This window comes from Lytechinus pictus, chromosome 11, assembly GCF_037042905.1.
Source record: "Lytechinus pictus isolate F3 Inbred chromosome 11, Lp3.0, whole genome shotgun sequence".
In the NCBI taxonomy this organism is placed as follows: Eukaryota; Metazoa; Echinodermata; class Echinoidea; order Temnopleuroida; family Toxopneustidae; genus Lytechinus; species Lytechinus pictus.
This window is the reverse complement of record NC_087255.1, coordinates 14355398-14382957: the sequence shown is the minus strand read 5'-3', so window position 1 is coordinate 14382957 and position 27560 is coordinate 14355398. Positions and strand designations below refer to the sequence as shown.

General features: G+C 35.7%; 1 protein-coding gene across 1 annotated transcript in view; it reads left to right on the top strand.

Moving 5' to 3' along the window:
* The window catches only part of LOC129270853 (uncharacterized), a 95219-nt gene that overhangs the window by 19243 nt on the left and 48416 nt on the right, over window positions 1-27560 (top strand). The window contains exons 12-18 of the mRNA XM_064107025.1: window positions 545-886; window positions 1630-1728; window positions 6016-6390; window positions 6892-6990; window positions 15651-16049; window positions 17464-17562; window positions 18480-18824. Of these exons, the coding sequence (XP_063963095.1) occupies window positions 545-886; window positions 1630-1728; window positions 6016-6390; window positions 6892-6990; window positions 15651-16049; window positions 17464-17562; window positions 18480-18824 (1758 nt within the window). The remainder of the gene's footprint in view (window positions 1-544; window positions 887-1629; window positions 1729-6015; window positions 6391-6891; window positions 6991-15650; window positions 16050-17463; window positions 17563-18479; window positions 18825-27560) is intronic.

Below are 27560 nucleotides of genomic sequence, written 5' to 3'. Positions count from 1 at the left end.
ACTAAAATGTTTCCATTCATTGGGTATTGCAGAAATCAATAATATTCAAGAAAATTAAATTTTTGTAAAAAAGTTGTATGTGAGAGAAAATTGTTTTGTTCATCCATTAAATTTTTAATACTGATGATCCCATTTTAAAGCCAAAGTTGTTTATATATAACTTTCCCGTCTACTTTGATCAACGAGTTATTCCATAATAACACTTGATTCTTTTTTTTCAATTCAGATAAATTAAGAGAGAATTTCTTATTTGTTAGGTCTCGCACAACTTTAATGCTCAATAACCTCTTCGAAATTTGATTTGGGTAACTTAACTAACATAACGCAAAACAAAATCAATAATACCAAATGCAAAATAAACAAGGTTTAGATTTTCTTTACAGATAACTCTTCAGTAACGTACAAGACGTCACTACACAATATGATTTAAAAGATAATGTCTTTTCAATTGTGATCATAAACAGAACAATCTACGCCAGAAAAGTAGTGTAGTGTATTGTATTTTTTCATTTGCTACACTATTTTAAATATTTTTTCTCCACAGAATATCCCACAAGCTATCTTCAGACAAGCGAATATTTTAACTACCTCAACAACATGACACGCAAAGGATCATACAATGCCCACTTGTTTCAAACAAATGTTACGAATGGATTTCAAATCATATTCAGGGATTTATATCTCTATTATGACGAACACATCCAGATAGGGAATGGTACTGATCCGTCTGATCTACAGTCTGTCATCACAACCATCAATGGATATAGACATTGCTGTCCTAGTGATGTTTACGTAGAGAGCAGTGATATGTGGATCGCGATCATAGGAGGCATCGAATACCCCCTGCTTGAACTGAATGCTGAGATAATATCTACTGATCTTACAAGTGAGCGATTTTAAAACTATAAAATTTTATGTTGATTTTCACTGATGTACTTATTTCATGAACGGCTTGAATATGTACCACCTATTTCATTTATTCAAATATGATTAACAGCGTTTTATACGCCCATCTCGACGGGACGTATTATGGTATCACCCTCGGTGTCCGTCCGCCTGTCTGTCCGTCCGTACGCCTGTTAACTTTTCCTTGTAAACGCAATAACTTCAGTCTAACTTAACTTAGGCTAATATAATTGGGTGTGTATTATACTAGCATTAATCCCAGGAAGCCTATTGATTTTAAGGTCAAGAGGTCAAAGGTCAAGATCACAATGACATGTTTTCATCTTACCCTTCTAAAGTCCTTGTTAACGCGATAACTTAAGTTGAACTTAACCTAGGCTCATATAATATGGTATGTATGATATTTGCATAGATCCTAGCTATTCTATCGATTTTGAGGTCAGAAGGTCAAAGGTGAAGTCGCCATCTTCCGCTTTTCCTTCTCGAGCAAAAGCTCCATTTTCCGCGCTATAGACGGGCGTATTATGTGCTCGCCTCAGCGACACTCTTGTTTGATTTTACAATTAATTGCTAAAAACGTGGACGATGCTTTATATATTCTTAAAGCTTTGAAATTTATTGTAACAATAAAAGCACAAGCAGAGGTTCCTAGTAAATCAGGCTGAATTAAAGATTATAAAAAAGTATGAATGTTCATTTATTGTTTTTGTCATATTTTTATAGCTCTCTATAGATGTTCGATTTCTGACAAACTTTTTCCAACATCCACCCTTTGCGATGGATTTTACCACTGCGATAATTTCGAGGATGAATTAGCATGCAGTAAGTATATCAAGAGTAATTATTCAGTTCTGTACTGCAAATGATAAGACCTTGGCACTGCCATTTATGGACAATGCTGTAAAAGAAACCCCCACTTCCCTTCCTCCTTTAATGTTTTGAATCTTATGGTAGATAAAGTTTAAACTTTCTGGATGGCTGATGTGCACTTCATACATGTACCATTCCAAAGACACTTCCTTTTCTTCACATATATAAATAGAGTTTCTCACCTTCAATTATTATTAGCCCTTCTAGCTCCCAATCACGTAGATACTTGAGGACTCCTTCCATTTTTGTCACAAATATTTTGAGCGAGTTCGAGCAAAATGCCCAAATTGCATGAAATTCAATATGCGCATGCGCTCACATCTTAATCCACTTTGATCAAACTTTCACCAGCGCAAACATCTCCCGCAAAAAAAAAAAAAAACGTTTTGGTGGCAGTACAACATTTGATCAGCTGTGATTAAACTCTCACCTACAAATTATCAGTTATCTCGATTGATTTGATTGGAAAAGCCGATAATACTATGTTTAATCTATGTTTGTCGCAGAGTAATCAGCAAGATTGAAAAAAATGATGTTACTCAGCAAACCTTTTACCCCACGCAAGACTAAAATAATAATAATCGACATTTAATTGATTTAACAATGATGAGTGATTTTTAATCCACATTTTTTAATACATGTTTATCATTGTGCAGCATTTTCTGTAGTGAATTTAACCTTTAAAATGTTTGTTCAACTTGCTCTCATTTCTTTATTTCTGCATCAAAGATCGCATTGCATGTTTTATTAATCGGAAATCAGGCCTGAGTCGTTGATCACGAACCACCGTACATCACGATGGTAGAAATCAGTGGCAGCATCCGTATATATATGTGTATGTGTGTGTGAGGGTGTGTGTGTGTGTTGACAGAAATTAGATAAATTCAAACAACTTAAGGCAATTCTCTTGTAAATAATAAACAGTGAAAGAAATTAAAATGAGAGAATAATAGATGCGAAGCTTCAATCAAGGTATCTCAGAGCTGTCATCCATTCTGAATCAAAGGTTGAAAAAGTGCATCCGCTTGGAATCGAACCCTGGTCCCTGGCTCTGAACGGAGAACCTTCAATTGTTTAACCAAAATCGTGATGGTACCCTTTACAAATTTCGTCAAAAATTGAGATTTTCCGTTTTCCCCCAAATTCGGTCACAACGTAGAAAGCGGGTGGGGCTTCCCAAATATGACTTCATCCATGACGTAACACTTAATTCAAAGGAAAAAGTGTGTGTGTGTGCGTGGGAGTGTATGTGTGTATGAATATGAATGAATATTAGTTCTTATATATTATTATATTCATATAGAGGATCGAGGCTGAGTCGGGGCTGAGTTCAGTTTTTGTCTCACCTACATTGCAGAGTAAGACTCTAGGCACCGCTATTACGACGTCGTCAACATCAAATCTTACCCGAAGGTTAAGTTTTTGAGATGACAGCATAACTTAAATAGTATATGGATCTAGTTCATGAAACTTGGAAATAAGCTTAATCAAGTATTATTAAAAATCCTGCATGAGTTTCAGGTCACATGACTAAGGTCAAATGTCATTTAGGGTCAATAAACCTAGACCGGGTTGGGGGTGTCAATGTCGAAATTTTAACCTAGCGTTAAGTTTTTGAAAAATCATCATAACTTAAAAAGTATATAGACCTAGTTCATGAACTTAGCCATAAGGGTGATCAAATGTTGTTGTCTGAGATTTACGTGACATGACCATGGTCAAAGGTTCAATGAACTTTGGCCAAGTTGGGGGTATTTATTGAATTACCATGATAACTTTGAAAGTTTATTGATCTGATTAAAGAAACTTGGACATAAGAGTAATCAAGTACCATTGAACATCATCAATCTCTTTAATCAAATGTCCGAAAACATGTGACCAAACAATATCAACACCTAAGTTGTAAACTCAAAGTTTACATTGCACATTTACATATGGTAATCTATTGCACAACAAAATCATTCTGTAACATTGCTTACTGCTTAAATCATATACGTTCTTTGTTAAAAACAGCGGTAAATAACGTAAGAATTCTGCTATATAAATATTTATAACATTCTGTAGCCATGCATTTAGTACTTCTTGTAATTTACTATAATAAAAAATAACTTTTTTTTTCTAGTGTGAAAAAATTGATATAACCTTTTACACTCTTGAATGATCCATTGTCAAAAATATCACTTAAGAACAAAATGCAGATTTTGATCCAATAGCACACTTCTATCAAAAATGGGTTTTTTTATCAAACGATATAAATTGTCCTGCTTTATTATCATTATTTCTATCATGTCGTTCGACACGTGACCTTATAACATCCATGTATATGGAATTCCCCATAACATTTTGGTATCATTTTTGTTTTCATCGTTTTTGTCATTTTGTTATCATCACAATTCAAGAAAAGATTTAACTAGCTAATTGGTTTAACCAAAAATGTCCTATTTCTCTAAAAGGGGAGATAGTGTCATTGACGGCATAAAAAAAAAATACGTGACCATTTTAATCTTTAAAAAATGGCAGTAATATTGATATGACTCCATATACATAAGTATCTGATAACACCACTTTCTTTCTTAATAATTCTCCAAATGAAATTGAAATTTTTTATCAATTCATTAAAAAAATTATCTGATATAGACTTCAATAATCAAATAAATAACTTGACTCAGTGCTAATGACTTAAGTAGAGTAGCCTTTCCAAATTAGTCAAATTTCCTCTTTTCCACTTCCGAAGAATATTATAATTTTGATAATTTATTTACCCAATCAGTTTTTTAGGTGAGATTCGTTTTGCATACTAATATAATGACCCAAATACTTCACGTGTTTGTCAGCCGATGTCAAATTATGTTTAGAACTATCCCACCTAGATGATGACTCACCAATCCAGATCATATTATTTATTTTATTTAACTTTGGGTCGACCACTTTTCCAAAAATAATTAATTCTTCAACAAGAGAAAAAAAGGATCAAGGACAAGAAATAGTATCGTCTACATATTGTAGTAATTTGATTTTTATATTGAGTTCTTCTGTTTTAAATGACTTTACTTTTTTTTTCTGATTTTATTATTTATTATTTCGACTAAACAAGAAGGACGGGAAGAGGGCACCCATGTCTAATACCCCGTTTGGCATGGAATGATTCAAAAATTCCACCCATTAATTGCAACACTGCTTTGTATATTTGTAAAGAAAACTTTTACCCAACGTCGAAAATAAAACGAACCGAAATTATGTTTCTCTAAGCATAAAAAGAGTAAATATAAGTTGAGACAACCAAATGGTATGGTAAAGTCGACTTATATTATAGCTCCACTTCTTATCTATATAAAATGTGGTGAACAAACGTTACATTATTTGTCGCCAGCCAACCTTTTAGTAGTACGTATCCTGTTTGATTTTTATGAATTATATGACAATATATATGATAGTGAACGCAAGGGGTGGAAGATCTGTCAACATTACGTTTACATAGGTTCGTTGAGTTTTTGGTATGTTTAACGTTCTGCTAATATAATTTCAAGGCATGTATTTAAGGAAGGGAACAAGATTAGTCTATCGTATATCAAATCATTGGGTGATTTCAAGTTCAGTGTTGACCTATTGGTGATGGTGTTAGGTCAATTCTTGCACGACTATAACACCAAATAAAGATGGTCCTGCAAAGTCACTATCTAGTTTTTGAGACGTCAGTGATGTGATCTGGATCCGTTTTACAAACTCAGAATAGATTTTGGAGTTAGGGGAAACAATCCAAACTCCAACACCAACACCAACACCAACACCAATGCCAACACCGGACTTGAAATCACCCAATATCATTTCAGGTATTGAGTATGCATCTTCGAGTATTTATTTCTCACTGATCAGATCAATTGTCTACTCGATCGGGTTTGCTTATACCGACATGGGGCAGTTCTGATGAGCTAGGCTAAACTGACGATATGTACCTGGGTATATCAGACACGGCCTAACCTATCGTGTACTGTGAGCATGTCCAAAATTTTCGAGTGGAGAGCATGTACAGTGTCGATAACTTTAAAGGCAGATTGACCCATATTATTGCTGTCTTGCCGAGCTTGAACAACTGGCTCCACATTTGGCTTGATTGGTCCGTTAAGACTTTTCAATTTGCATTATGATTCGAGTGTCCCATGAATGCGAGCCTCGATCTCATATGAAAATATACATGTATAACGGATCGTTGATAGAAAATTATTTATTTCTTAACTGTAGATCACTCTGCAAAGTTTTTAGCCACTGGCCAATTTACTTTCATCACCCCTTATATCGTGGACAGAGGGCATTTTGGTATATCAGTTCTACGCACAAACGCGTCAGCTATATTTCGACTCGAGTTCCAGGAGGATCATCGTCAAAGCAATTATGACACAATTCAAATAGGAACCGGAAATGACGTCAAATCAGCCATTAGAACATTCTATAGACATTCTCCTTACCATCATGATATATACGTAGGGTCAAATGTTATTTGGATTGCTGTTATTGGTCATAAGGACTACAACTACTATAACAGTTATTATGACTACTATGACTATAATTACGGCAACAGCGAGATCAACATTAAGGTCACTGCAATTGACAGGTCTAGTAAGTATGTCTGTTTATGTTTATTGATATTTACTATCAAAATAGTTAATCATAATAGCTAATAGCTAATCATAATAAATTATGCTTTGCTATTTTCGGAAAAATCTTATTTTAAAGTAATTGTGGTCTGCTGTGTAAGAATATGATCTTCATTCTATTCCTAGTTCAAGTTCCCTAAACTACCGAAGACCGTTATTGTCATGGATGAATTTTTGGTCACATAAATTAAGTTCATATTTTCAATAATAATTCAGCACTAATATTCATATTCGTAAATTGATTTTAGTGATGTCTAGTATAGTGATGTCCATTTTCGTCTAATTTCGTTCACAACATTACAGGAATGCGGAGTGGCTGGCTTCGATTTCTCAAAAAATTACAGTACGAATCTCAAAATAATTATCAGCAAATGTTCCAAATAGTAATACATCTCATATATAGATATTCATAAACTAATCCCAGATGTGATGTCAAATTTTCCTCTAATTACATTCACAATAGATTTACAGGAATGCGGAATGACTGGCCTGTTTTTCTCAAACAATGACCGATGCGATGAAGTCCTCACGTGCCCAGACTTTGCCGATGAAAAAGAGTGCAGTAAGATTTCTTTTAATTTTTTTTTTAGTTTTAGGAGATACCTTAACCCCCATTCCACAGAGAACAAGACCGCTGAAAGATCTTTGAAAGACTATACATTCTGGTTGACCTTTCAGAGGTCTCTCAAAGAACCTACAATGGTCTTTGACGTCTTACGCGAGTCCTAACCAATCTTTCAGTGGTCTTGTTGGTCTTCATGGGCTCCAAAACATTTTGAAACGGTTCAAAACAGTAGTTCAGCGGTCTTTCGATGAACTTTCAAAGGTCTTAATAGTCTTTCATTGATCTTTCGACAGTCTTTCAAGATTTTTGCGGAGATCACTGTAAGACTCATGAGATATCAATGAAAGATCATTCAAAGATCATTGAAAGACCAGGCAAAGTCCACCGAAAGAATTCTGAAAGATCTCTTGTTGCATTAAAGATCTCCGAAAGACCATTGAAATATCTCTATAGGACTAGTCTAAGACCAGTAAGACAAGAAATATCCATCAGTCTTTCAAAGTACTTTGAGGGGCTTTCTAAGCCATTCCACAGAGATGACAAAATTTCAGTGATTTTGAAGACCGCTGTAAGACCTCACCAATGGTCCTTCAATAGTCTCCGTTCTGTGGAATGGGGGCTTTACTGTCCACAAAGACGGGTCAATTTGTTGGGCCATTCTTTTGTGACCATTCTAAATGCTGGTTCCGTTATGTCAGATTGAAATAAAAAAAAATGCCAAAATGTATTCGTGGAAATTTCAGAGATAAAATGTTCGAAGTAATATTGTAAAGAGGTAAAGCTTATCTGGTAGAACGTCTGAGGTATCCGGATGAAAACTGTTTATATAAGTATAAGGAATGTTGAACGTGATATGTTCAAAATGACAGTCTGAGGAAGAAAGGTTATTTAAAAAAAACTCTCTAAACATCTTACCTATCTGTATTTTTTCTAACTTGACCCCTAAACAACACAGTGTATATTAACCCCTATATACATGTACCCCCACAACCTTTGCCATGTACATTTTTTTGCTGGTATTTTCTTCTGCTGCTATTTATACCTTTATTCATCTTTACCACTTATACAATTTTTTTGTTGAACTTGTACAGCTCTGTATGTCCCATATTATTAGTTCAATAGATATGATATAAAAACAATATATTCATTAGTTTTACTAATATTCAATCTACAAATTTCACTAGCGACGTATATTCATTATTCCCGGTAGTGATTTTACTACAATTCTGTGAAATGTCTCCTACGGATTCTTCTTTTCCCTCATTTATACCGTAAAATGTTTTTGCTATCTGCGTGTTCTCTCTCCCTCGAAGATCAACATTCCCATACTTTTAGATGTCTTATGTAATTTCATTTGTTAGATTTAAAGAAAAAATGGCCAAAAGATACTTGCCGCTAAGAAGATGTTAATAATGATTTCGTCTCTTTCCACAGAGGGGCTAAACATTCTTAATATTTAATCAACATTATTGTTATAAGTATTTTTGCTTCATGATTATTACTTAAATCTCATTTTATATGATTACGATGATGATAATTATTATCATTATTATTATCATTATTATTGTATTACAATAATATTATGATCATCATTGGTAGTAGTAGAATAGTTTCGCTGTCATTGCTATTATTGTCAATATACACTACCAATTATTAGTTATAGTATCATTATCATCATTACTGTTATCTTTATTTCATTTCGTTCGTCTCGAGAGGAGACTGATTGAGATCCCGCCTCCCGTATCCCCATACTCCGGTACGGGTGTAGGATTGGAGCTGTGATTTTCCTCATTTCTTTCTCTGTCATCTCCATCCTAGGTTTTACTTGCATACTAGTAGGTCTATATAACATATTTTCAATAAAAGCCCTGATTTTAAATTGAGAGAAACACCTACCCGACTTTGAATCTTAGTAGATATATCCTATTTAAAAAAATACATAGAAAAGAAAAAGAAAAAAGAAAGGAAAAAGAAATAAATATTTAAATTTTACTTTATTCATTAATTTTTTTTCCAAAGAAAACAAACGTTAATAATATAATATTTATGATGGCGAAAATAGTCAAATTTGACTGGTTGCCAAATAAAAAATAGCAAGTTCAAACACATGTTGCACTCTTCAGAAAAAAAATTAGTCTTCCGAAATATGACACATCTTTACTGAACGGACTATTCATATCTATATTCAGTATTACCTAAGGCAAGGTGATAATTACTTGCATTTTGGAATCGTATTTTTGCGTTTTATATGAGTCCGAGCAAGTCTCGTGATCAGGAGTCGGCTGATTTTAGCGGGTCTCCGACCGTACCAGGAACATCTTCGGGCCCCAAAACTCCGGCGGCGATGCTGCACTATGGGTCTAGTTACCCCGCGAGCTCATCCACCTCAAAAAGGATCCCAAGTCATGAGCCTAACTGTTCCATGAGCGGAAAGAAGACCGCGTAAACGATCTGTCACGAAAATGTAGAAAGGAAACAAAACAATGCTTCAGAATGCAATAGCGGATCTTCAGCTGCAACTCAAAGTTAATAAAAAAAAAAAAGAAGCAGTCATTCCAGCCACGGGAGGAAAATGAAAATATAGCTGGTGTTGACAGTCGTTAAAGTATACATCCAAAGAAAATTCACGAAAGTGATGATTATAGACAAATTATATATGAATGGAAAGGTCTTGTCTTTTTATACACAAATATGTCACTAAAAAGTCTTGTTGATGTCGTGGAAATGCAAGAAATGAAATTATTAGAGACCCTTCTCAGCCCCCCAGCCGACCCCAGACAGACAATCACGCGATCAAAAACAGTCGAGAATAATGACGTCACATGATCGACTCACTCAGCTCTCTGTGCAAGCCAGCAGTACACTGATAGCTGATTCACCTACCTGGTCTCTATTTTTCTTCGAATTTACCGTTTTCTTCATGTATTGTGATATCCGAATTCTGTTTTCGACAACTTCAGACTATAAGGGAACCAGAACTGTGTTATTTTGCCCGTTTTTTTTATTGAATTGTGAACTGGAAAGATCGATTTTGTCCACTCGACAGTCTTCGTTGTGTTGCTCTACTAACTATTGGAAAAACTCCAAGCTGCACGGTCCCATTCACTTGCTCCCGATGCATGTTGCAGGTTACGCTGTTTGATCCAGTCAAAAGTCAAGGTAAGCATGTTAGGAAACTGTACTTGTTCTGACGATGCATTCAGGTCAGATGACAGATACAGATCTGATATAAGTTTAGAATCATGCATTTTGGCATAACTACTATTAAAATTAAAAAGTCTTTATTTTAGAAATAATGTTTTTGCACAATTCCAGCAGATTTTTTCTTCAGATTTCTAAAACTGGTCAGGACTCAGGCAGGCGATTAAATTATTTAGGAGCACTGGTATGGACCATGGCTGAAAATCTGCTGTTTCAGAGGAATTTTTAAGTTTTTATTATACATTGAATTATATCACCATGATGCCGATGTCATGAAGCCAGACAAATTTTCAGCAGTGATTACCCTGATTCCTGGCCAAAATCACTCACACGTATTGCGAGGTTAGTATTAGTATACTAACCAAAATTAGAGTCTGGTGTTTCTTTCTGATTAGAGTGTTGCTGCATATATGCATGCGTAATGCCTTCAACAATGAAGATAAATGCAATCTTTGTAATGACACAGAGACTCAGAGAGCACCGTACCTCAAGTAATGTTCGTGTAGTCTCCACTTCACTACTGCTACAGCCTACACTACGCTACACACCTACCCGGGTAGGTGTGGCGTACATGTACGGTAGTGTAGCGGTAGTGAAGTGGAGTGGGGCCTACACAAACATCACTTGAGGTAGAGCACCAGTGTTCTGAGTGGAACTTTTCAGGTGTCTAAACCTACTATCATTTGTTGTTGACCGGGAATTACATGCCACCGCACGTCATCAATCATCACGATAATTAAATTCATACTTTGATTTGATTATTTAAACTATTTCTTTTTTTCTCTCTTCTACACACAGATCTGCACACTTGCTGACTCTGGTGACTTCTGGTCTCTGCTTGCTACCTCAATCTGGGAGATTCCATCATGTCCTTTTACTATGATTTGGATATAGCCATTTTTTTCTTCACTCTTTCCAGGACCTACGGTTTGCAAGGTGTGGACTGATAATGATACAAAAGAAAATTTTTCTTTATCAATCTTGGAAACAATTTTGAGCACAGTTTTGGAGAGAACTAAGAAATTTGACTTGGACAGGAATACAGCTTGTCAAAAATAATAACACACAATTTAAAACGAAAGAACAATTTAATGTTACTAGGGCATTTTGCGAGAAATGTTATACTCAATCACACGTCCCAAATCAAGGGTAAGTCCTTTGATTAAACATGTAGTTGAATTGCGATTGCAACTCGACATTATTACGCTTGAATTTGAATTTAAGACTTACGCTTGATTTGCAATTGAACATAAGTTTCTTGCAGTGCCCCATAATTATGTTTTGTTATCAGATATTTAACGTGCTGATTTTTCTCGAAAGGTATAATATATTTGTCCTTTTAAACGGTATTTGAATATGGGTACGCCTTTTATTTGTTTTCCACAATATTTATTGCATGTATGAACAGAAGTGAAATATTTATTGTGAAGCACTGTGAATGTTGTGTGCTGTTGTTTGATGGTTCATCATTTTTGTTATAAGACTGAAAGCCTGGTGGATGTGAGGAAGTGGCCTGGATGAAAGAAAAGTGAACATGTGTCCAGTTACTGATTTGCATATTCTAAGACAATTTTGTTTCTGGATAGATTTTGCTATGCATTCCCTACATTAAGAGTAAAGGAGAAGTCCACGCAATCAAAAATTCATTTGAATTTAAAGAAAAATAACAAGATATTGCAGGAAATTTCATAAAAACTTTGATTCAAATTTATATAATTACTATTTTAACAGTTCCGTAAATATAACCTATTGTGATCAGATGAATAGTTTCCTATCGTCAAATCTGCAAAGAATAAAAAACAAAATGCCACAAAAAATAGAAACGAATTTGATGTGAGTGACAACTCTAATTTGCATATCATTGTTTTGTGTATATGACTGTTTTGAGTAAAAACAACAAGGGAAATTACTCTATTCAAATAATTTTTAGTTGATGTGGACTTGACTTTTAACTTTACCCCTCCCATCCCAAATAAGAGTAGAAATAATCTAATCAAGAACTTGAAAATCAAAAGCAGCAATTAAGAAGCAAGATTTGATAAATACAGGTCTGAATAGAATTTCACAAGAAAATAAAAAGAGAAAAAAGATGGGTAGGGACGGGGAAGGAATTAAAAAAAATACCCAGAAAAAAAATCCGAGTTTCGAACCAGGGTCCTCGCACATGACAAAACAATGGCCAACGCATTTGGCCACAGACCATTGCCCTATCGGAAAGGCATTTTTAAGATCTATAAAATAAAGTCCGCTCGCCGCTGTTGCCTAATAATGCTTCGGCAATTCAACTGCAATTTCAGTCATTTCACGATGGATTTTGGCTTTTTTTTTTTTGTGGTTCCTGACTTTGCTACTTAATGAAATTTCATAATTTTTGTTCAGTCATAAAGAAGAATGTCTATGCATTATATTGATTATAATATTAATGTGACGCAAGTGTGATTTCTACGTGAAAATATGCTTTGTTTATTCACATATATTTCTTGAAAAAAAAAAAAATCTAAGCTAAATATCGGTTACCAAAATACGTTAGATGTGCACTTTTTTTCACTGTTCAGTAAATTCAAACTTTTATCTATATAACAAGACCAATCTTAAGAGGAATAAACAATTCTAAGAGCAAAAAACGCTGATTGGAAAGATCGTCTCCAATGGGCTGCTGTCAGCTCAGCTGCTCACTGCTCATTGTGTGACGTCACTCAGCTGGAGCTCGCAAGAGGACCGGTGGAAGGCAGAAATATGGCATGAAAATAAATCATTTTTGAGAGCTGATTTCTGCAAACTCTGATCACTATTTTGAAAAGTGAAGTTATATATCTGATTAGTAATACTTCCCCTTTACAATGATGACCACATGAAGTCATTATAAAATACTTTTGATTCTTCGGGTGTATACTTTATTAAAAGAAAATTTGAATCAATGTCATGCTTATCCGTGTAATTGGTGCTGTCCCACTGCCAGCGGAGGAAGATTATGACCAACGTTACGCTTACCAAGCTCATAATGATGATTGGACTGAGGACATCAATCCGTACCAACATGGGCGGAAATCTCTCCCCGAAGGTAGGGGGGACCAGGGGCGGATCCAGCTCCCGCCATTTTTTTCACCCATATTCTCCCCGATCGGCCGCTCAAAGTTGATTTTTGTTTGTTCCTTTGAAAGGGTTGTCCCAGTGGCGTAATGAGCCAAAATTTTTGAGGGGGCTTGATACGGCGTATCACGTAAAATTAATAAGAAGTTGTGAGCGAAGCGAGCGAGCAAAAATTTTAAAGATGTTCATTACAAAAATCAACGTTTGTGATAGATTTTGACATGACATTTGGAAAATAATAGGCTTTATATTTCACCCTTATCCCTTTTCTCTTTTTGTTTCTTGGTCGTGAAAAATTGGGGATGGGGGCAAAATGCCGATGTCCTAACAGTCATTTCTATAAAAAAAACATTAAAAAGTGTAGTAATCTCATAAGCCATATTTAAATAGTGCGAGCGCGAAGATCGAGCTGATTTTTTTTTCTCCGAATTTCATGTATTTTGTCCTGAAAATTGAATATTCTGGGCAATGTGTGCGAACAAGATGCGTATGTATAGCTAAATAATTACTGCGAGCGGTTCTGGCTTGATCTGTAAGGGACCTGATAAGGACGTTTTGCAGTTAGCCATTAAGACGATACATATTTCAACTATTAAATAATGCGAGCGCGAAGCGCGAGTTGAATTTTTTTTGACATTCCGACCTAAAAAGTTGAAATTCTAAGCGCTATTTGTAATCATTAACGATATAGGTATAAAACCAAACAATTAATGCGAGCCCGAAGCGCGAGTGGAAAAATTTAGATTTCAGACCTGACAATGGGACACTCTATTCATATTTTGTAAATCATGAAAAAAGATGGGAAATTTGGTCTTTTTCTACATTAATAATGCGAGTGCAAAGCGCGAGCAGAATTTTTTTTGATATTCTGATCTGAAATTTGATAATTTTAGCACGTTTTGAATAAAGATCAAGCTGCGTTTCTTAATAAAAATGTGTGCGCGTGTTTTAGAGTTAGGCAGAATCTGGGCATTCTGAATACATTTCATTTTTTATCATGAAAATCAATAATGCAAGCGCGAAGCGCGAGCGAAAAAAACACTTGATATTCCGGTATGAAAAGGTGAATTTAAGCACTATCTAAAGCACTAAGTAGGGAAATTGTGAAGTGGATACGGATAGCACGTAATAAATGATGCGAGTGAGAAGCGCGAGCTGATATTTTTATTACTATTTTGACCTGAGACCTGGACATTCTTGGCCTAAAGATATTTTGTCATTATATGAAAATGATGACTATCCTCCTATTCCTATTCTGAAAAAGCGAAAATTTTGTTATTAGGAATTCATGAAAATTTTATTTATTGTATTTATTAATGTTATAAGCATAATGAGTGAGTGAAATTTGTTGACATTGAGGCCTGAAAACTGGATATTTTAAGCATTTTTGTAATTATGAATAGGATTTATGAGTTTATATATTTTAAACAATAATGCCAGCGCAATCGCGGACAAAATTTTTGATAAACTGTCATAAAAGGGGGATTTCAAGTAACTCGTTATAGAATTAATACCGGTATATAAAGAATGTGATGGACTAAACAGAGACAATATGTAGGCCTACTTGGCAAACCAAATATTAAAGCGAGCGCACAGCGCAAAAAGCTGCAAATGATATTCACACAATAAAACGGACATTTTACAGAGCAATTTGTAAATCAAACAAAATGATAAAAGCTCGATGTTCGAGCTGAATATATGCATTGTATATTTCAAAACTTGATATTTTAAGCTACATATCAGCCTATTAAACACGATATATATTTCGTCGAACAGGCTATGCAAGCGCGAAGCGCGAGCAAAAATTTAATATAGTGACATGAAATATATTTTCAAATCATTTTCCAAGTCTTCCCTTGACCTTATTTTATTCACTCGTCTCCCTCCTCTTATTTTTCCTTTTCATTTTTCCTCCTTTTCCCCCTTCTTTTTTCTTTCTTTCCCCCTTTTTTCTCCTCCAAAATACATGTATTATTTCGATTTTTATTGATTTATTTCTTTCCATCATAAAAGACCAAAAATAGTAGGGGGGACAATTGATATTGTGTCCCCCCCTACTATATTGGGTAGGGGGGACGCGACCCCCCTGTCCCTCCTGGGATTTCCGCCCATGCGTACCAATCATGACAATCAAGGCCAGTTGATGTTGATTTCGATGAGTTTTCATGTAAACACTGTACTTCTCAGGAGAATGAAATGGATACGGTTCAAGAATCCTAATTGCCAAAAATTATCCCCACGTTCGAACTGCTAAGTTATCCTTTTAGCTTTCAATAATTATTCTTGTTTGTAATGTTATTCTTAATGTTGTTATTATTATAATTATTGTTTTGTATCATCGTGACAATTCTTCTCATTTTCAACAGGTCATCCATCAATTTTTCTGCTGGAAAACGAAAATTATACAATTGCATTTTCCGATATCAAAGAACGGATCTACAATGTATCACTTTTTAAGACCAACGCCTCGAATGGATTTCGAATAAGGTTTTTGGATATCTTCCTTGATTGCTATATTCAAAGTTATTATGATAATTATGGACAATGCGACGATGCTATAATTCAGATAGGCACCGGATATGGTAGTGCTGACAGACGATCGATTGTGAAAACACTTCGTGCTTTCACTTATTCCGAAGACGATATTTACGTGGGATCCAGTGAGATGTGGATATCAATCAGCGATGTTTGGAGATATGGCAGGTATGGCTCAAAGTACGTTTACGGCCATGGCGAGATTGAAGTGAGCACTGTCAGGTTGAATAGTAGGTATCGGAGGTTTAACTGATTTTTTTTTAACACTAATAAACAGTCAAGTCAATAAATGTTGAAAAAACTGTATGATATTCTCATCACTATTTTGGAATTGTCACATATTACACATCAGTAACGAAATGGTTTATAGGATATTTAAATTCTGGAGGGGGAGGGGGTATACAAACAAGGGTTAAGATTTAAAACAAATCTTCATATATGAGGAAAATACAAGATGCAGAATAAGCAGTGATGGACGTTGGGGATCGATGTGTGGAAAGAAAATTTACCGAGGAACATAATGAATATATTTATGTTACTTTTCAATTTTCAAGATTTAGTTTTTCGTCTCTTTTTAATTTTCATTTTATTTATTTTTTTCTATTTTTTTAAAGTCCCGATCCCCCACTCATTGACAGATTTTAATAGAAAACTATTTTCATATGTTAAAGCCAGTTTCTTCACTAGACTCACTGCAAGCCCCTTTTTAGATAAAAGAAAAAGCAAAGCCTTCCATATTTAAAGGACAAGTGGGTTCCATCAAAAAGTTTATTTGAATAAAAAATTCCAAGTATGACAATGGACATTTCATCAAAATCGGATGTAAAATGGGAAATTTATGACATTTTAAAGTCTTGCTTAATTTCGAAACAGTTGTATGCATTGCACATCCTAGTTTGTGTGCTAACGAGGGACTACATGACGTCAACCACTCAATATTTCTTTTTATTACATGAAATATTCAATATTCTAATTTCCACCCTCATTGTTCTGCGTAAATTTTATTCATCCCTGAACAATTGGAATGTCCATTTTAAAGAATTAATGATTCAGTAAAGTTGGTCCTTATTGTGAAATCTGTAAAAAGAAAAATATAATGTACAACTCAAAAAAAGGGGAAAACGAAAGTGAGTGAGAGACATCATCGACTCTCTCATCTGCATGTCACTGAGTTGTTCATATAACTGTTTTGTGAGAAAAAGGAACGAAACTTTAAAATGTCATCAATTTTTTATTTTACATCCAATTTCGATGAAACTTTCAGCGTTATGCTTGTATGATTGTTTACATATTTTAAAATCAACATTTTACGAGGTGGATTTTACCCTTATGTAACATTTTAACGTTGTAATCTGCGTTTTAGATGATCATTTAGCAACTCTTTCGCCGTTATTAGTCTATGATATTACCTGATTCTGTATTTTCATATTGAATGGTGTTTGTTTAATAGCAGGACGATTTTGTAAAACACTTTCCCCTCCAAAACTAACAGGCCCTGCATTATAAGCTAGTAAATAAATAATTGAAATAAAATGTCAGGTTTTGCTAGCAAGTATTTGAGTAACAATTGCCGCTCAGCAACTGTGTTGACGAAAATATTTTAAAATGACTTACAGTACATGAGCTGTATTTTTTTTCACATAGGTCTCAGTTCCTGTGCCAACTCGGATCAGGAGATTTCTCAAGACGATATCTGTGACGGATTTTATCACTGCGATGATTATTCAGATGAAATGCATTGCGGTAAGCACTAGCGTAACTGACGAGTCACAACCCATGCAAAGGACGTATCTCTGCCCCCCCCCCTAACGGATCGAAACTGATCCCTGACGAGCCAAAAGTGGTCACCTGCTTTGTACCTTTTTTTTTGCTTGTCAAATTTTTTGGCGGAGGATTTTGCCCCCCCCCCCTGTGGAAAATCCTAGGTACGCCACTGGCAGTAAGTATTCAAGAAATACAATTTGATTTTTCAACTCATAGATCATATACATGTAGTTCATAATTTTGTGAAGGTGAAAAAATATTTTTAAAAAAATCCACGGCTTAAATTAATTTCCATTCGGGCATAAAGGATTTCCAGCCATATTTATCAATATTGTTTTGCCTTCACATTATGCCCTCCTCCTTTATGACTTTGCATTGGCCTTTTTTACAACGTATTGTTCTACCTTGGAGATATTTAAAATGTTTAAATACGGATTTTATTCCTCATAACCACAACAGTGTTGAACATCAAAATTTGCCGTTTTGTCCGGGCGTTTTGTTTGGCTTGTTTTCTCTTCACTTGTCATAAGTCCTTCACGAGACCAACTTTCTCGTGAAAAGAAGAAGCAAGAGTATATGGAATCGTTATAACCATTAACTAAAGAAGAAACTAGTTTGCAGTTTTGAAAGTTTACGAACAATTTGCTCTATAAACTCACATTTTTGGAATCAGCGCAATTTTTTTGCTAGATAAGCTTGTAAATCCTTCCCCACCGAAAAGTCCGAGTATGGCCCTTATCTCCTAGACTGTTTTCATATTTTTCCTTCCTCCCTACATGTATTATATTTTCTGCCTTATAATAAATGTAAAAATATATAATAATGTCATCTATTTTTCCCATCAAGTAATTGCTATTTTTCCCATGTAGTAATTATTTTATTTTTGTATTTTAAAGATTATACAGATGTAGTTTTGCATGAAGGAGAATCGTTTGGTATAAACGTAGCTAATGATGCACGCAGATCATATAATACTACAATACTTCGTACGAATTCAACGTTGGGATTCCGAGTGCATTTTGGCTACTACTACGATGTTTGGTATGGGGCTCGTATTGCAGTTGGCACACGTAACAACTCAAGTCCAATTTTCCAATGGTTCTTCAGCAGTAGCTACTACTATTCATATCATGAGTTTGACTTGTATATGAAAACAAATGAAATATGGATTGCCATCATTGGTGGAGATTATCCGAATTATGGAGTTACAGAAATCATTGTCACTTCGGTTGACGTATCAGGTATGCAGTTTATAATTGTAGAATTATAATAATATATTAAAATGACATCACGCGGGGATCTAGGGGGGGGGGTGAAGATACAGGCGCACTCAGTAGAATCACCCCCTCTCCCCCCCCCCAAAAAAAAAAAGGGGGGGGGGGGGAGAAAAAGAGGGAGAAAGATACAGAACCTAAGTGGGACAAGAAGAAAGGATAATTGTATAATTATATTATATTGACTGGCCTTCAGGGGAAATTAAATATATTGCCCACAAAGATTCAAGATCCAAGTCTTTAGACGAGGGCAATTATGGTTCTTTTAAGGGAAATCTATTTGATGTTTCCCGAAAGAAAACCCAGTGAATGTTTTTATTATCATCTAAATCAGACATCTAGAGCAAAAATCATGAGAATTGAGATATTTCTTTCAAGAGTATGTTTCTGCTTTGTCATGTTTATATCAGGGGACATGCTCTGCACTATATGACGTACTTGTAATTATAAGAGCGCGTCCCTAGGGATGCATATCCAGCGTACGAATCCAGTGCTGTGTTTATCATGACGTATATTGTTGCTGCGCGAAACACTATGGCCCGTATTATGATAGCCTAGTTTTACTTAACCCTAGTCTAAGGGGGTGGTGCAAGAAAATATTTGCCATCAATTGCAAATATTCTGTTGCCATTATACAACTGATAGATCACCGTTAGCTGTAGCAAATCAGATTAAACTTCTTGTTTCAAGGAGCAAATTAGCAATCAATCACTAATATGCAATTAACTGCAAGACATCGATTGATTTAGGGACCAAAAATTGACTTGCAATTGATCGCAAGTTTCTTGCAACACCCCATAAGTGTGTTAATAAACCGCCATTTTCAAATCTAGGTTTAAGTTTCGTATTCTGATAGCAAGGTTTAACTTAATCCTGGTCTAAGTGTAGTAATAAATCCTCAAACATTTAGACTCGCGCAGAGGGTAGTTCAAGTCTGGTTTATATTAAACAAAATCATGGCCAACGATTTTTTTTAAAATTTATGCCTATCTTGCTTCTTCTTTATTTTTTAACCGATTATCCTGAAATCTGGAACACACATTGGTCTTAAGGTAAGGAGGTGAAAGAAACATTTTTGTTTTTTCGGAAATTGTGTATCCATAGTACCGGTATATTATGACCAAAATATTAAAGTTGAAAATAGTTCATCAGTTTACTACCGACTCTCATTAATGTTAGATAACAAATTGGTTTTGAGGTAAAGATGTGCAAAACACATTTTTGCATGTGTCGGAAATTATGTTGCCATGGTAACGGTATATTAAGGCAAAAATTCTGTAAAAATGTTGCAGTTACAACCACTTCCTCAGTTTTTAACCAATTCTCGTGAAATTTGACAAAGACATTAGTCTTTGTCCAAAACATATTTTATATTGCCATGGTAACAACATATCAAATAACGAAAATTAAGTGAAAATCTTGTGGTTTAAACTACTTTATCATTTTCCAACCAGTTATTATGAAATTTGACACAGCCCACTGGGCATTTTACCCGATATTACCCGGGTTGTAACAGGTAATAACGTAGTTATTACCACGGTAACACCAGTGGGTAGTAACGGGGAAATAGTAGACCAATCTTTCCCCGTTATTACCCGGACCCGATATTACTCCATTTACCCAATATTACCCAGTATGATGTAACCGATATTTCCAGTTATTTTCATGATATTACTGCCCGATATTACTCCATTTACCCAATATTTCTCAGTATGATGTAACTACTATTTCCAGCATTTTAATGATATCACCACCTCATATTACTCTGTTTACCCAATATTACCCAATTAATGTCGGCTCATTAAAAAAACAATTAGTGTCATTAGGGTCATTGAAGCACATTTTTACAACTCCATACTCTAAGCCATATCATCTTATCCTATCCTAAAATCCTACATCCTAATCCTAATCCTATCCTACACCTATCCACCAAACCCTGTCATTTACTTCTATATATTGAGCGAGTTTACAACACTTGACAAATTATGGTTAACAATTATTCAACCCTAAAACATTTTTCTAAAATTAATGTCATGATTATGACTAATATGATATATAAACTACACATTTTTCTGAAAATTTTCTGGGTGGAATAATTGCATAAACATAAACACATTAATTATTACAGCTATATTAGCTAAAATTTTGGCCATTTATTGTAGTAATGAATATTCATGAGTAACTAATATTCCCAGCATTTTCCTGATATTACCATCTGATATTACTCCATTTACCCAATATTAATGGGTTCCGCATGGGTTGGAGGTCTCGTTTCCATCTGAGTCCTATCTGGGCACCATGTGGGTTCAAGTATATGTTTTCATCTGGGTTCCATGTGGGCCCATATGGGACCCAGATAAGAACCGTATGTGATCCAGATACTTTGCTGTCTGGGAATGGAAGCGTTTCAACATTACCCATTACCCCTTATCAACCTGTTTGTAACTGGGTAAAATGTTGGTTTCATCAGGGTGATAACAGTAATTTTTTTTACTTTGAAAATTTCGCTGGGATTGCTGTAAGATTGCTCTTATTACTAAAGTTTGCAATGTTATAACCAATCAAAGTCATTCAACATTACCCTTATTACCCCTCATCACCCTGTTGTAACTAGGTAAATGTAGGTTTCATCAGGGTGATAACAGTAACAGGTATCAACAGGAATTATAATTTCGGTAATAACATGGTAATAACGGTAATATTTGGTGTTACTCAAATTTCCGGGTGATATTACCGGTAATAACCGGTAAAATTGGTAATCGGTAACAAATTGCCCAGTGGGAGACATTTGTCTTGAGGTTACGAATTTGCAAGACACATCTTTTCATGTGTCGGACATTGTGTTGCTATGGTAACGGTATATTATGGCAAAAATTATGTAAAAATGTTGCAGTACTAACTACTTCCTCAGTTTTTAACCAATTCTCAGGAAGTGTTACACAAATATTAGACTTGATTTGAAAATGTGCAAAACATACTTTTTGTCTGTATCAGAAATCGTGTTGCCATGGTAACAACATATCAAACAACAACATGATATTTGGCACAGACATTAGTCTTGAGGTATAGGTCTGCAAGACATATATTTGTGTGCGTTGGAAACTGTGTTGCCATGGTAACAGCATATCAAATTAATAAATGTGTAAACAGCATATGATCTTGAAATTTAGCAGACGTAGCTTTTGAGCTAAAATCTGCAAGACACATTTTCTCTTTTATCTAAATATGTGTTGCTATGGTTTCTACACATTATGAACTCCCCACCCCCCCCCCCAAAAAAAAAAAAAACCACACACACACATTGGAAAACTTAGTATTAGCCATGTTTTTGGCCAGTGCTCATTATAGTTGTCACAAATATGCATCTTGGGGTAAAGACATGCAAGATCCTTTTTTTTTTGGAAACTGCATTACCATGGTAACTAATAGGGCAGTGGTAATAATGAAAAAAGTATAGGTATTTGCAACCTTTTCCTAAATTCTGCCACAACACTTGATTTTCCTTAGCCATTGCCATTGGTAGCCAATTGGGTCAGCCATCGCCTCCCCCCCCCCCCCCAAAAAAAAAAAAAAAAACACGAAATGATCCCGACTCTTAAGCAAGAGTGTTAAGCTTAATTTCTTTAAAGAGCATTTCCAACAGTGATGGGCAGAACTTTTAAAACTAAACAACAGTCAACTGGTTACATGAAACGTTAGATGTACATGTATATCCAATTAAATAGAGAGTATTCAAAACTATAATTATTACAGTCTATTATAGTATACAAATGTACTTTGCTTTGAGAGTTTCTGGTTAAAACTATGGGCAAGAGGTGACTCCAGAATAGTACTATTACAGCCCCGAAGTGAATGGTACTATTGGAGGCACCGAGGCCCATAGTTTTAACCAGAAACTCGAAATTATGGCAGAGTATATTTGTTTTATATTTTGGATCAAAAATTTTAAACAAAAGGAAAAAAACAGAATAATGGCTTACCTTTTGTCCTCTCTTGTCACTCTGATGGTCTTGTGCTCTTTTTTTGAATAATATCAAATTTTAATGAAATCCAAGTTTTAATAGTCAATGTTTACAAATGTCTTTATATCGAAAGCTGGTGCTATAGATTATCGCAGGTGATCGGTCATTGAAAAACGTAGCCGCGACGTCGCGAGAGTCGCCCATGGTAAGCACTCGAGCTCTCGTATACCCCGCTGAATGTTGGTGATTTTGATATCACGCGCATCAGGCGTATGGCGCCGTGACGTCATTTCCCCAAATAGTTTTACTATTTGGGGAAATGACGTCACAAAAATGACGTAATTCTCCAAAATAGTATGCCTAGCTGCCAACATTCCAAAATAGTTGAAAATACATATAATTACGTAAAGCTCTTTTAGCCAATGACCAGAGGATACATTTTTGTTCCAAAATATAATATTTGATAGATATGACCTAAGTAGATACATCAAAACATAGGCACATGTTTGCCCTATCTACATGTAGGTCAAGGCCTATATTAGACATTGTTAGACTAGATATGTAGATTTGACGTTAGGTAGAGATTAAATTCAAGTAATCTTTGCCCTTCAGATCTAGATCTTGACCATTATTGACCATTTATGTACAAAGACCTTGACCAAAGCTTCGATCTGTTACATTGGTTACTCAGCTGAACTCCAGTGCAGGTGGAGGAAAAATAAACAAAACAGAACAAAAAAAAAACGTTTAAAAACTCTTCCAAACAGACGGCTACCAGCTGTCTAATACAGACCTAAGACCAATTCATTTTTTTGTCTAGATAGGCTTGGTAAGGGCCCAGGTACTCCGTTGTAGACTACTAGTACTCTTACTTAGATCTACATCTAATATCAGATCTAGACTAGAACTAATATAATTCTAGACTTATCGACCAATTGTTGTAAGATCTATATTGTAAATAGATATCTAACATTATAAGATCTAGATCTTAATCACGTAAAAACGTATAAGCCGTAGACCAAACAAAAAGAAAACCTAAATCTAGGTCATCTAGATTGAACCCTTTTAATACTAGCTTGGCACAGGGCTAAGCCTGTCTCTACATGTTGCCTAGTTATGAACAAGGGTAGCTAAGCCACTGAATCTAGAAGCAGGCCTGTAGATCTTAGATCTATTATGCTAAAAACAAGTAAAGACAAAGTCCACTCACCTTTACTGTAAGATTCTATGCCAAAATAAGACAATGCTAACTTTTGTTTGGCTACATGTAGAACTAAAATCTAGATGTACATGTAGCTGCAGGCCTAGTGGGGAGGGGGGGGGGGGCTAGACGTAGATCTTGAACTACAGTCCCTAGCTTAGATCTGCTAAGTTATATAGATCTAAAGTTAGATCTAGATCTATATTAGATATTCTAGATCAAACAGATCAGTCAGTCCTATAGGGCTACCAGCTAGGCTAGAATAGAAATGCAAGCTAGATAGCACCCAGTCAGCAAAGTATCTGCGCCAATATGTTCCCCATATGGGTTTCATGTGGGCCATATATGGCCCACATGAAACCCATATGGGGCCCATATTGGCCCAGATACTTTGCTGACTGGGCAAAGACTAGGCCTAGATCTAAGTTAGATCTAGATCTTTATTCTAAATTCTTACATAGACTATATCTAGCCTAGGCTCTAGTCTAGACTGAGCTGTTGGTCCAGGTTTAGGTCTAGGCATTTCTTATAGTCCTGGAAGTGGAAAAAAAGTCCAAATCAATGTTTAGACTCTAGTCTAGAATCTAAATAAAATAAAAACACCTCTAAACAAATAAATGGGCATGTAGTACTACTACTAGGCCTAGTTGGCAAGCAATGCCATAGTCAGATCTAGACTAGTTCTAAACATATCCCTAAGGCCAGGTTAAGTGCTGAAGGTTCAATGTTCTAGGCCTAGACCAATACGGCTGCTCCACTGGACTGGACTATGTTTTGCTTCACTCAGGAAAGAAAAGTCAACAGACAAAACAAGTCTAACGTTAGCCTAATTTTCCTTGAAACAGACGGATTTCAGCTGTAGATCTTGGGCCTAGGATAGATCTAGGCCTAATGTTAGATCCAAGACTGGTCTCAAAATTTACAAAAGTTATCCCTTAGATCTACTTAGATCTAGACTCTAAAGTGGATAAGGGAAATCTATTCTCTTTTTAATTTAGATTTTGAAAAAACAATACATAAAAAGCAATAAATGGGACTAATATACACAAAACTGTGCAAGTCACTCAGATTGGGAGGGAGATATTTTTAATAAAATATAGATAAACTGAAGTTCAAAATTCTTACCATCTATGAGAGATGAATGCCCTTTTTTTACTACAATTGTTGTAATTAGTTTCCATAAAAACCAAATTTTGACAAAAAACAACTGTAGCAACATTTTTCCAGCTTTGTTGCAGACACCCCTGCAAGCAGTAATTTACCCCAAAATTGTTAGTCTTAGTTAAAAGAGGATTATTTTTTCCAAAAACAATTTTAAACCCGGGTTTAGTTAAACCTGTCTATCAGATTACCAAAATATTTAAACTACACTTAGACCAGAGGTGAGGTTTAGAAGAGGTGTAGTTAAACCAGGCTTAATTTTAGACTATGGTTAAATTAAACGAAGCGTATCTCTTTCTACTCATCCTGAACTGCCCGGATGTGCGACCAGAGTAAACACAAAGGTATTTGCGTCGTCTCTGTATGCAAAGTCAATAGGTGCATAGAGACCGGGCATAATACAAATTATATCCTACATAGATTAAATCCTGTATAGTGATTGGTTCAAATACCATCATATCACCAAATATATTGTTGCGTGACGTCAGACCTCGATGTATTTTTCGCTAGACCAGTATTCTGACATCATTATTTCAGAAAACTGGATATTTAGTTAAATTGTCGGCGCACTGGTCAGCTCTCTCTCTCTCCCCGGGGTTTCCTGTGATGCGTCGGCACTGGCACAATCCGCGTTCCGCTGAGCACAGTGGCTTGAAGAAAAATAAGTCATTTGCGCAATTAACCTGATTCTGCAAGCATTACGCGTAGATTTTGATTCCAAATTATCAAAAGTAGGAGATAAACAAATATATTGGGCGTTTCCTTCGAAAGCATAGTGGGAATCATTAATCCTCGGTTGGACTAGCAAAACTAGCACTATACTAGTCAGGGTGACCAGATGTCCCGTATTTCCCGGGATCGTCCCGTATTTTGCTCCTTTGTCCTGGCATCCCGACCCCCGGGGGGGGGGGGCACTCAGTATGTAATGCATAGTGGGTATGTGCTGCTGAGGGGACCCCCATTTTTACACTCAAATTTCCGTTCCGAGGCATAGCATTTTTGTCTTATTGAGCAAAAGAACAAAGAAAGCCGCTCCAGAGCATAGCATTTTCTTCTTCTCGAGAAAAAAAGAAGAAAAAAAAATCCGCTCCAGGGCTTCGCATATTTTCCGTTACGCCGTTCCGGTCGCAATTTTGGTGAAAAGCGGCCGCAGCTCGCTGTCCGACCATCGCCTCTGCGCTAGCGCGCCCGTCAGTCGTGCCTCCGGGCTAGCTGCATGTACGTTCCATAGAAATGCATACGCACTCGCACGCAGGCGACCCGTTCCAAGGACCCCCGTTTTCACAACATTTGTAGTTCCGAAGCCCGTTCCGAGGACCCTCCTTTTTACATTTAGCCCGCTCCAAGGCCCCCGTTTTTGTCTCACCCGCGGCACACCCCTACCACTTTTTTGGTCGAGTGCCCCCCCCCCCCCGGGATCCCGACAAACCCTTCCCGGGGCGTACAAGTTCCTCGAGTGATTTTCTTCCTAACCCAATACATTGCAAACAAACTGGCTTCCTGCCTGTGTGTGGCAGGCTCTAGGCATGTAGGATCGGAGCAGATTCTCAATGGTGCAAACAATCTCACATGATTAACAGTTTTTCCACCAAAATAATCACAAAATCGGCGGGAAATTGTTATCACATTATGGATTCTCAGATTACTGATTTAATTGGAGGAACAAGTGTTTTTAGTTTTTATATTTAAACTGGATGATGGATCTAGTTGTTTTAGCTTTCGGTTTTAGTCTTGTTGGGTATGATGCCGGCGCTGTTTCCTATAATTTGTAAGTTGACAATGTTTCACTTTGAAATTGTATTCATTTCCAAAACACTTAGTTTTTAAAAATTTTAAAAATATATCTAAAAACACCAAATTTCATTATCATTTCTGTTAGATGATTGAATTGCTTTTGTTTGCTTGAAGTTTGAACTTTTGTCCTCTTTCTTTCATTGTATCCTTCATACTTCTATCCTTCCTGCTTGTTTTTTCTGTTCCACCTATCTTTAATACTCCCTACCTTTCTTTTAATATTCTTTACCTTTCTTTCCTGATCCTTTCTCTGTAATTTTTTTTCTTTCCTTTATCTTATTTGCCCTTTTCATTTCCTTCATTCTTTCTTTCCTTAAACTTTTGTTTACTTCCTTCTCCCTTCCTCTCCTTTTTCTTTTCTTTTTTCTCTCCTTCCATTATTTTTTTAATTCTCTCCTCCCTTCATTCTTTCCTCCCTCGCTTTCCTCTTTTCTTTCATTCTTTTTTTTATTTTTCCTTCTAATTATTTCCCCCTTCTTTCCCTCCCTCCCGTCCTTTCTTCGCCCTTCCTGTTTTTCCTCTTTCTTTGCTTCTTTCTTTCAAAGAATGAAAGAAACATTTTTCTTTCCTTCATTCTTTGTTTCC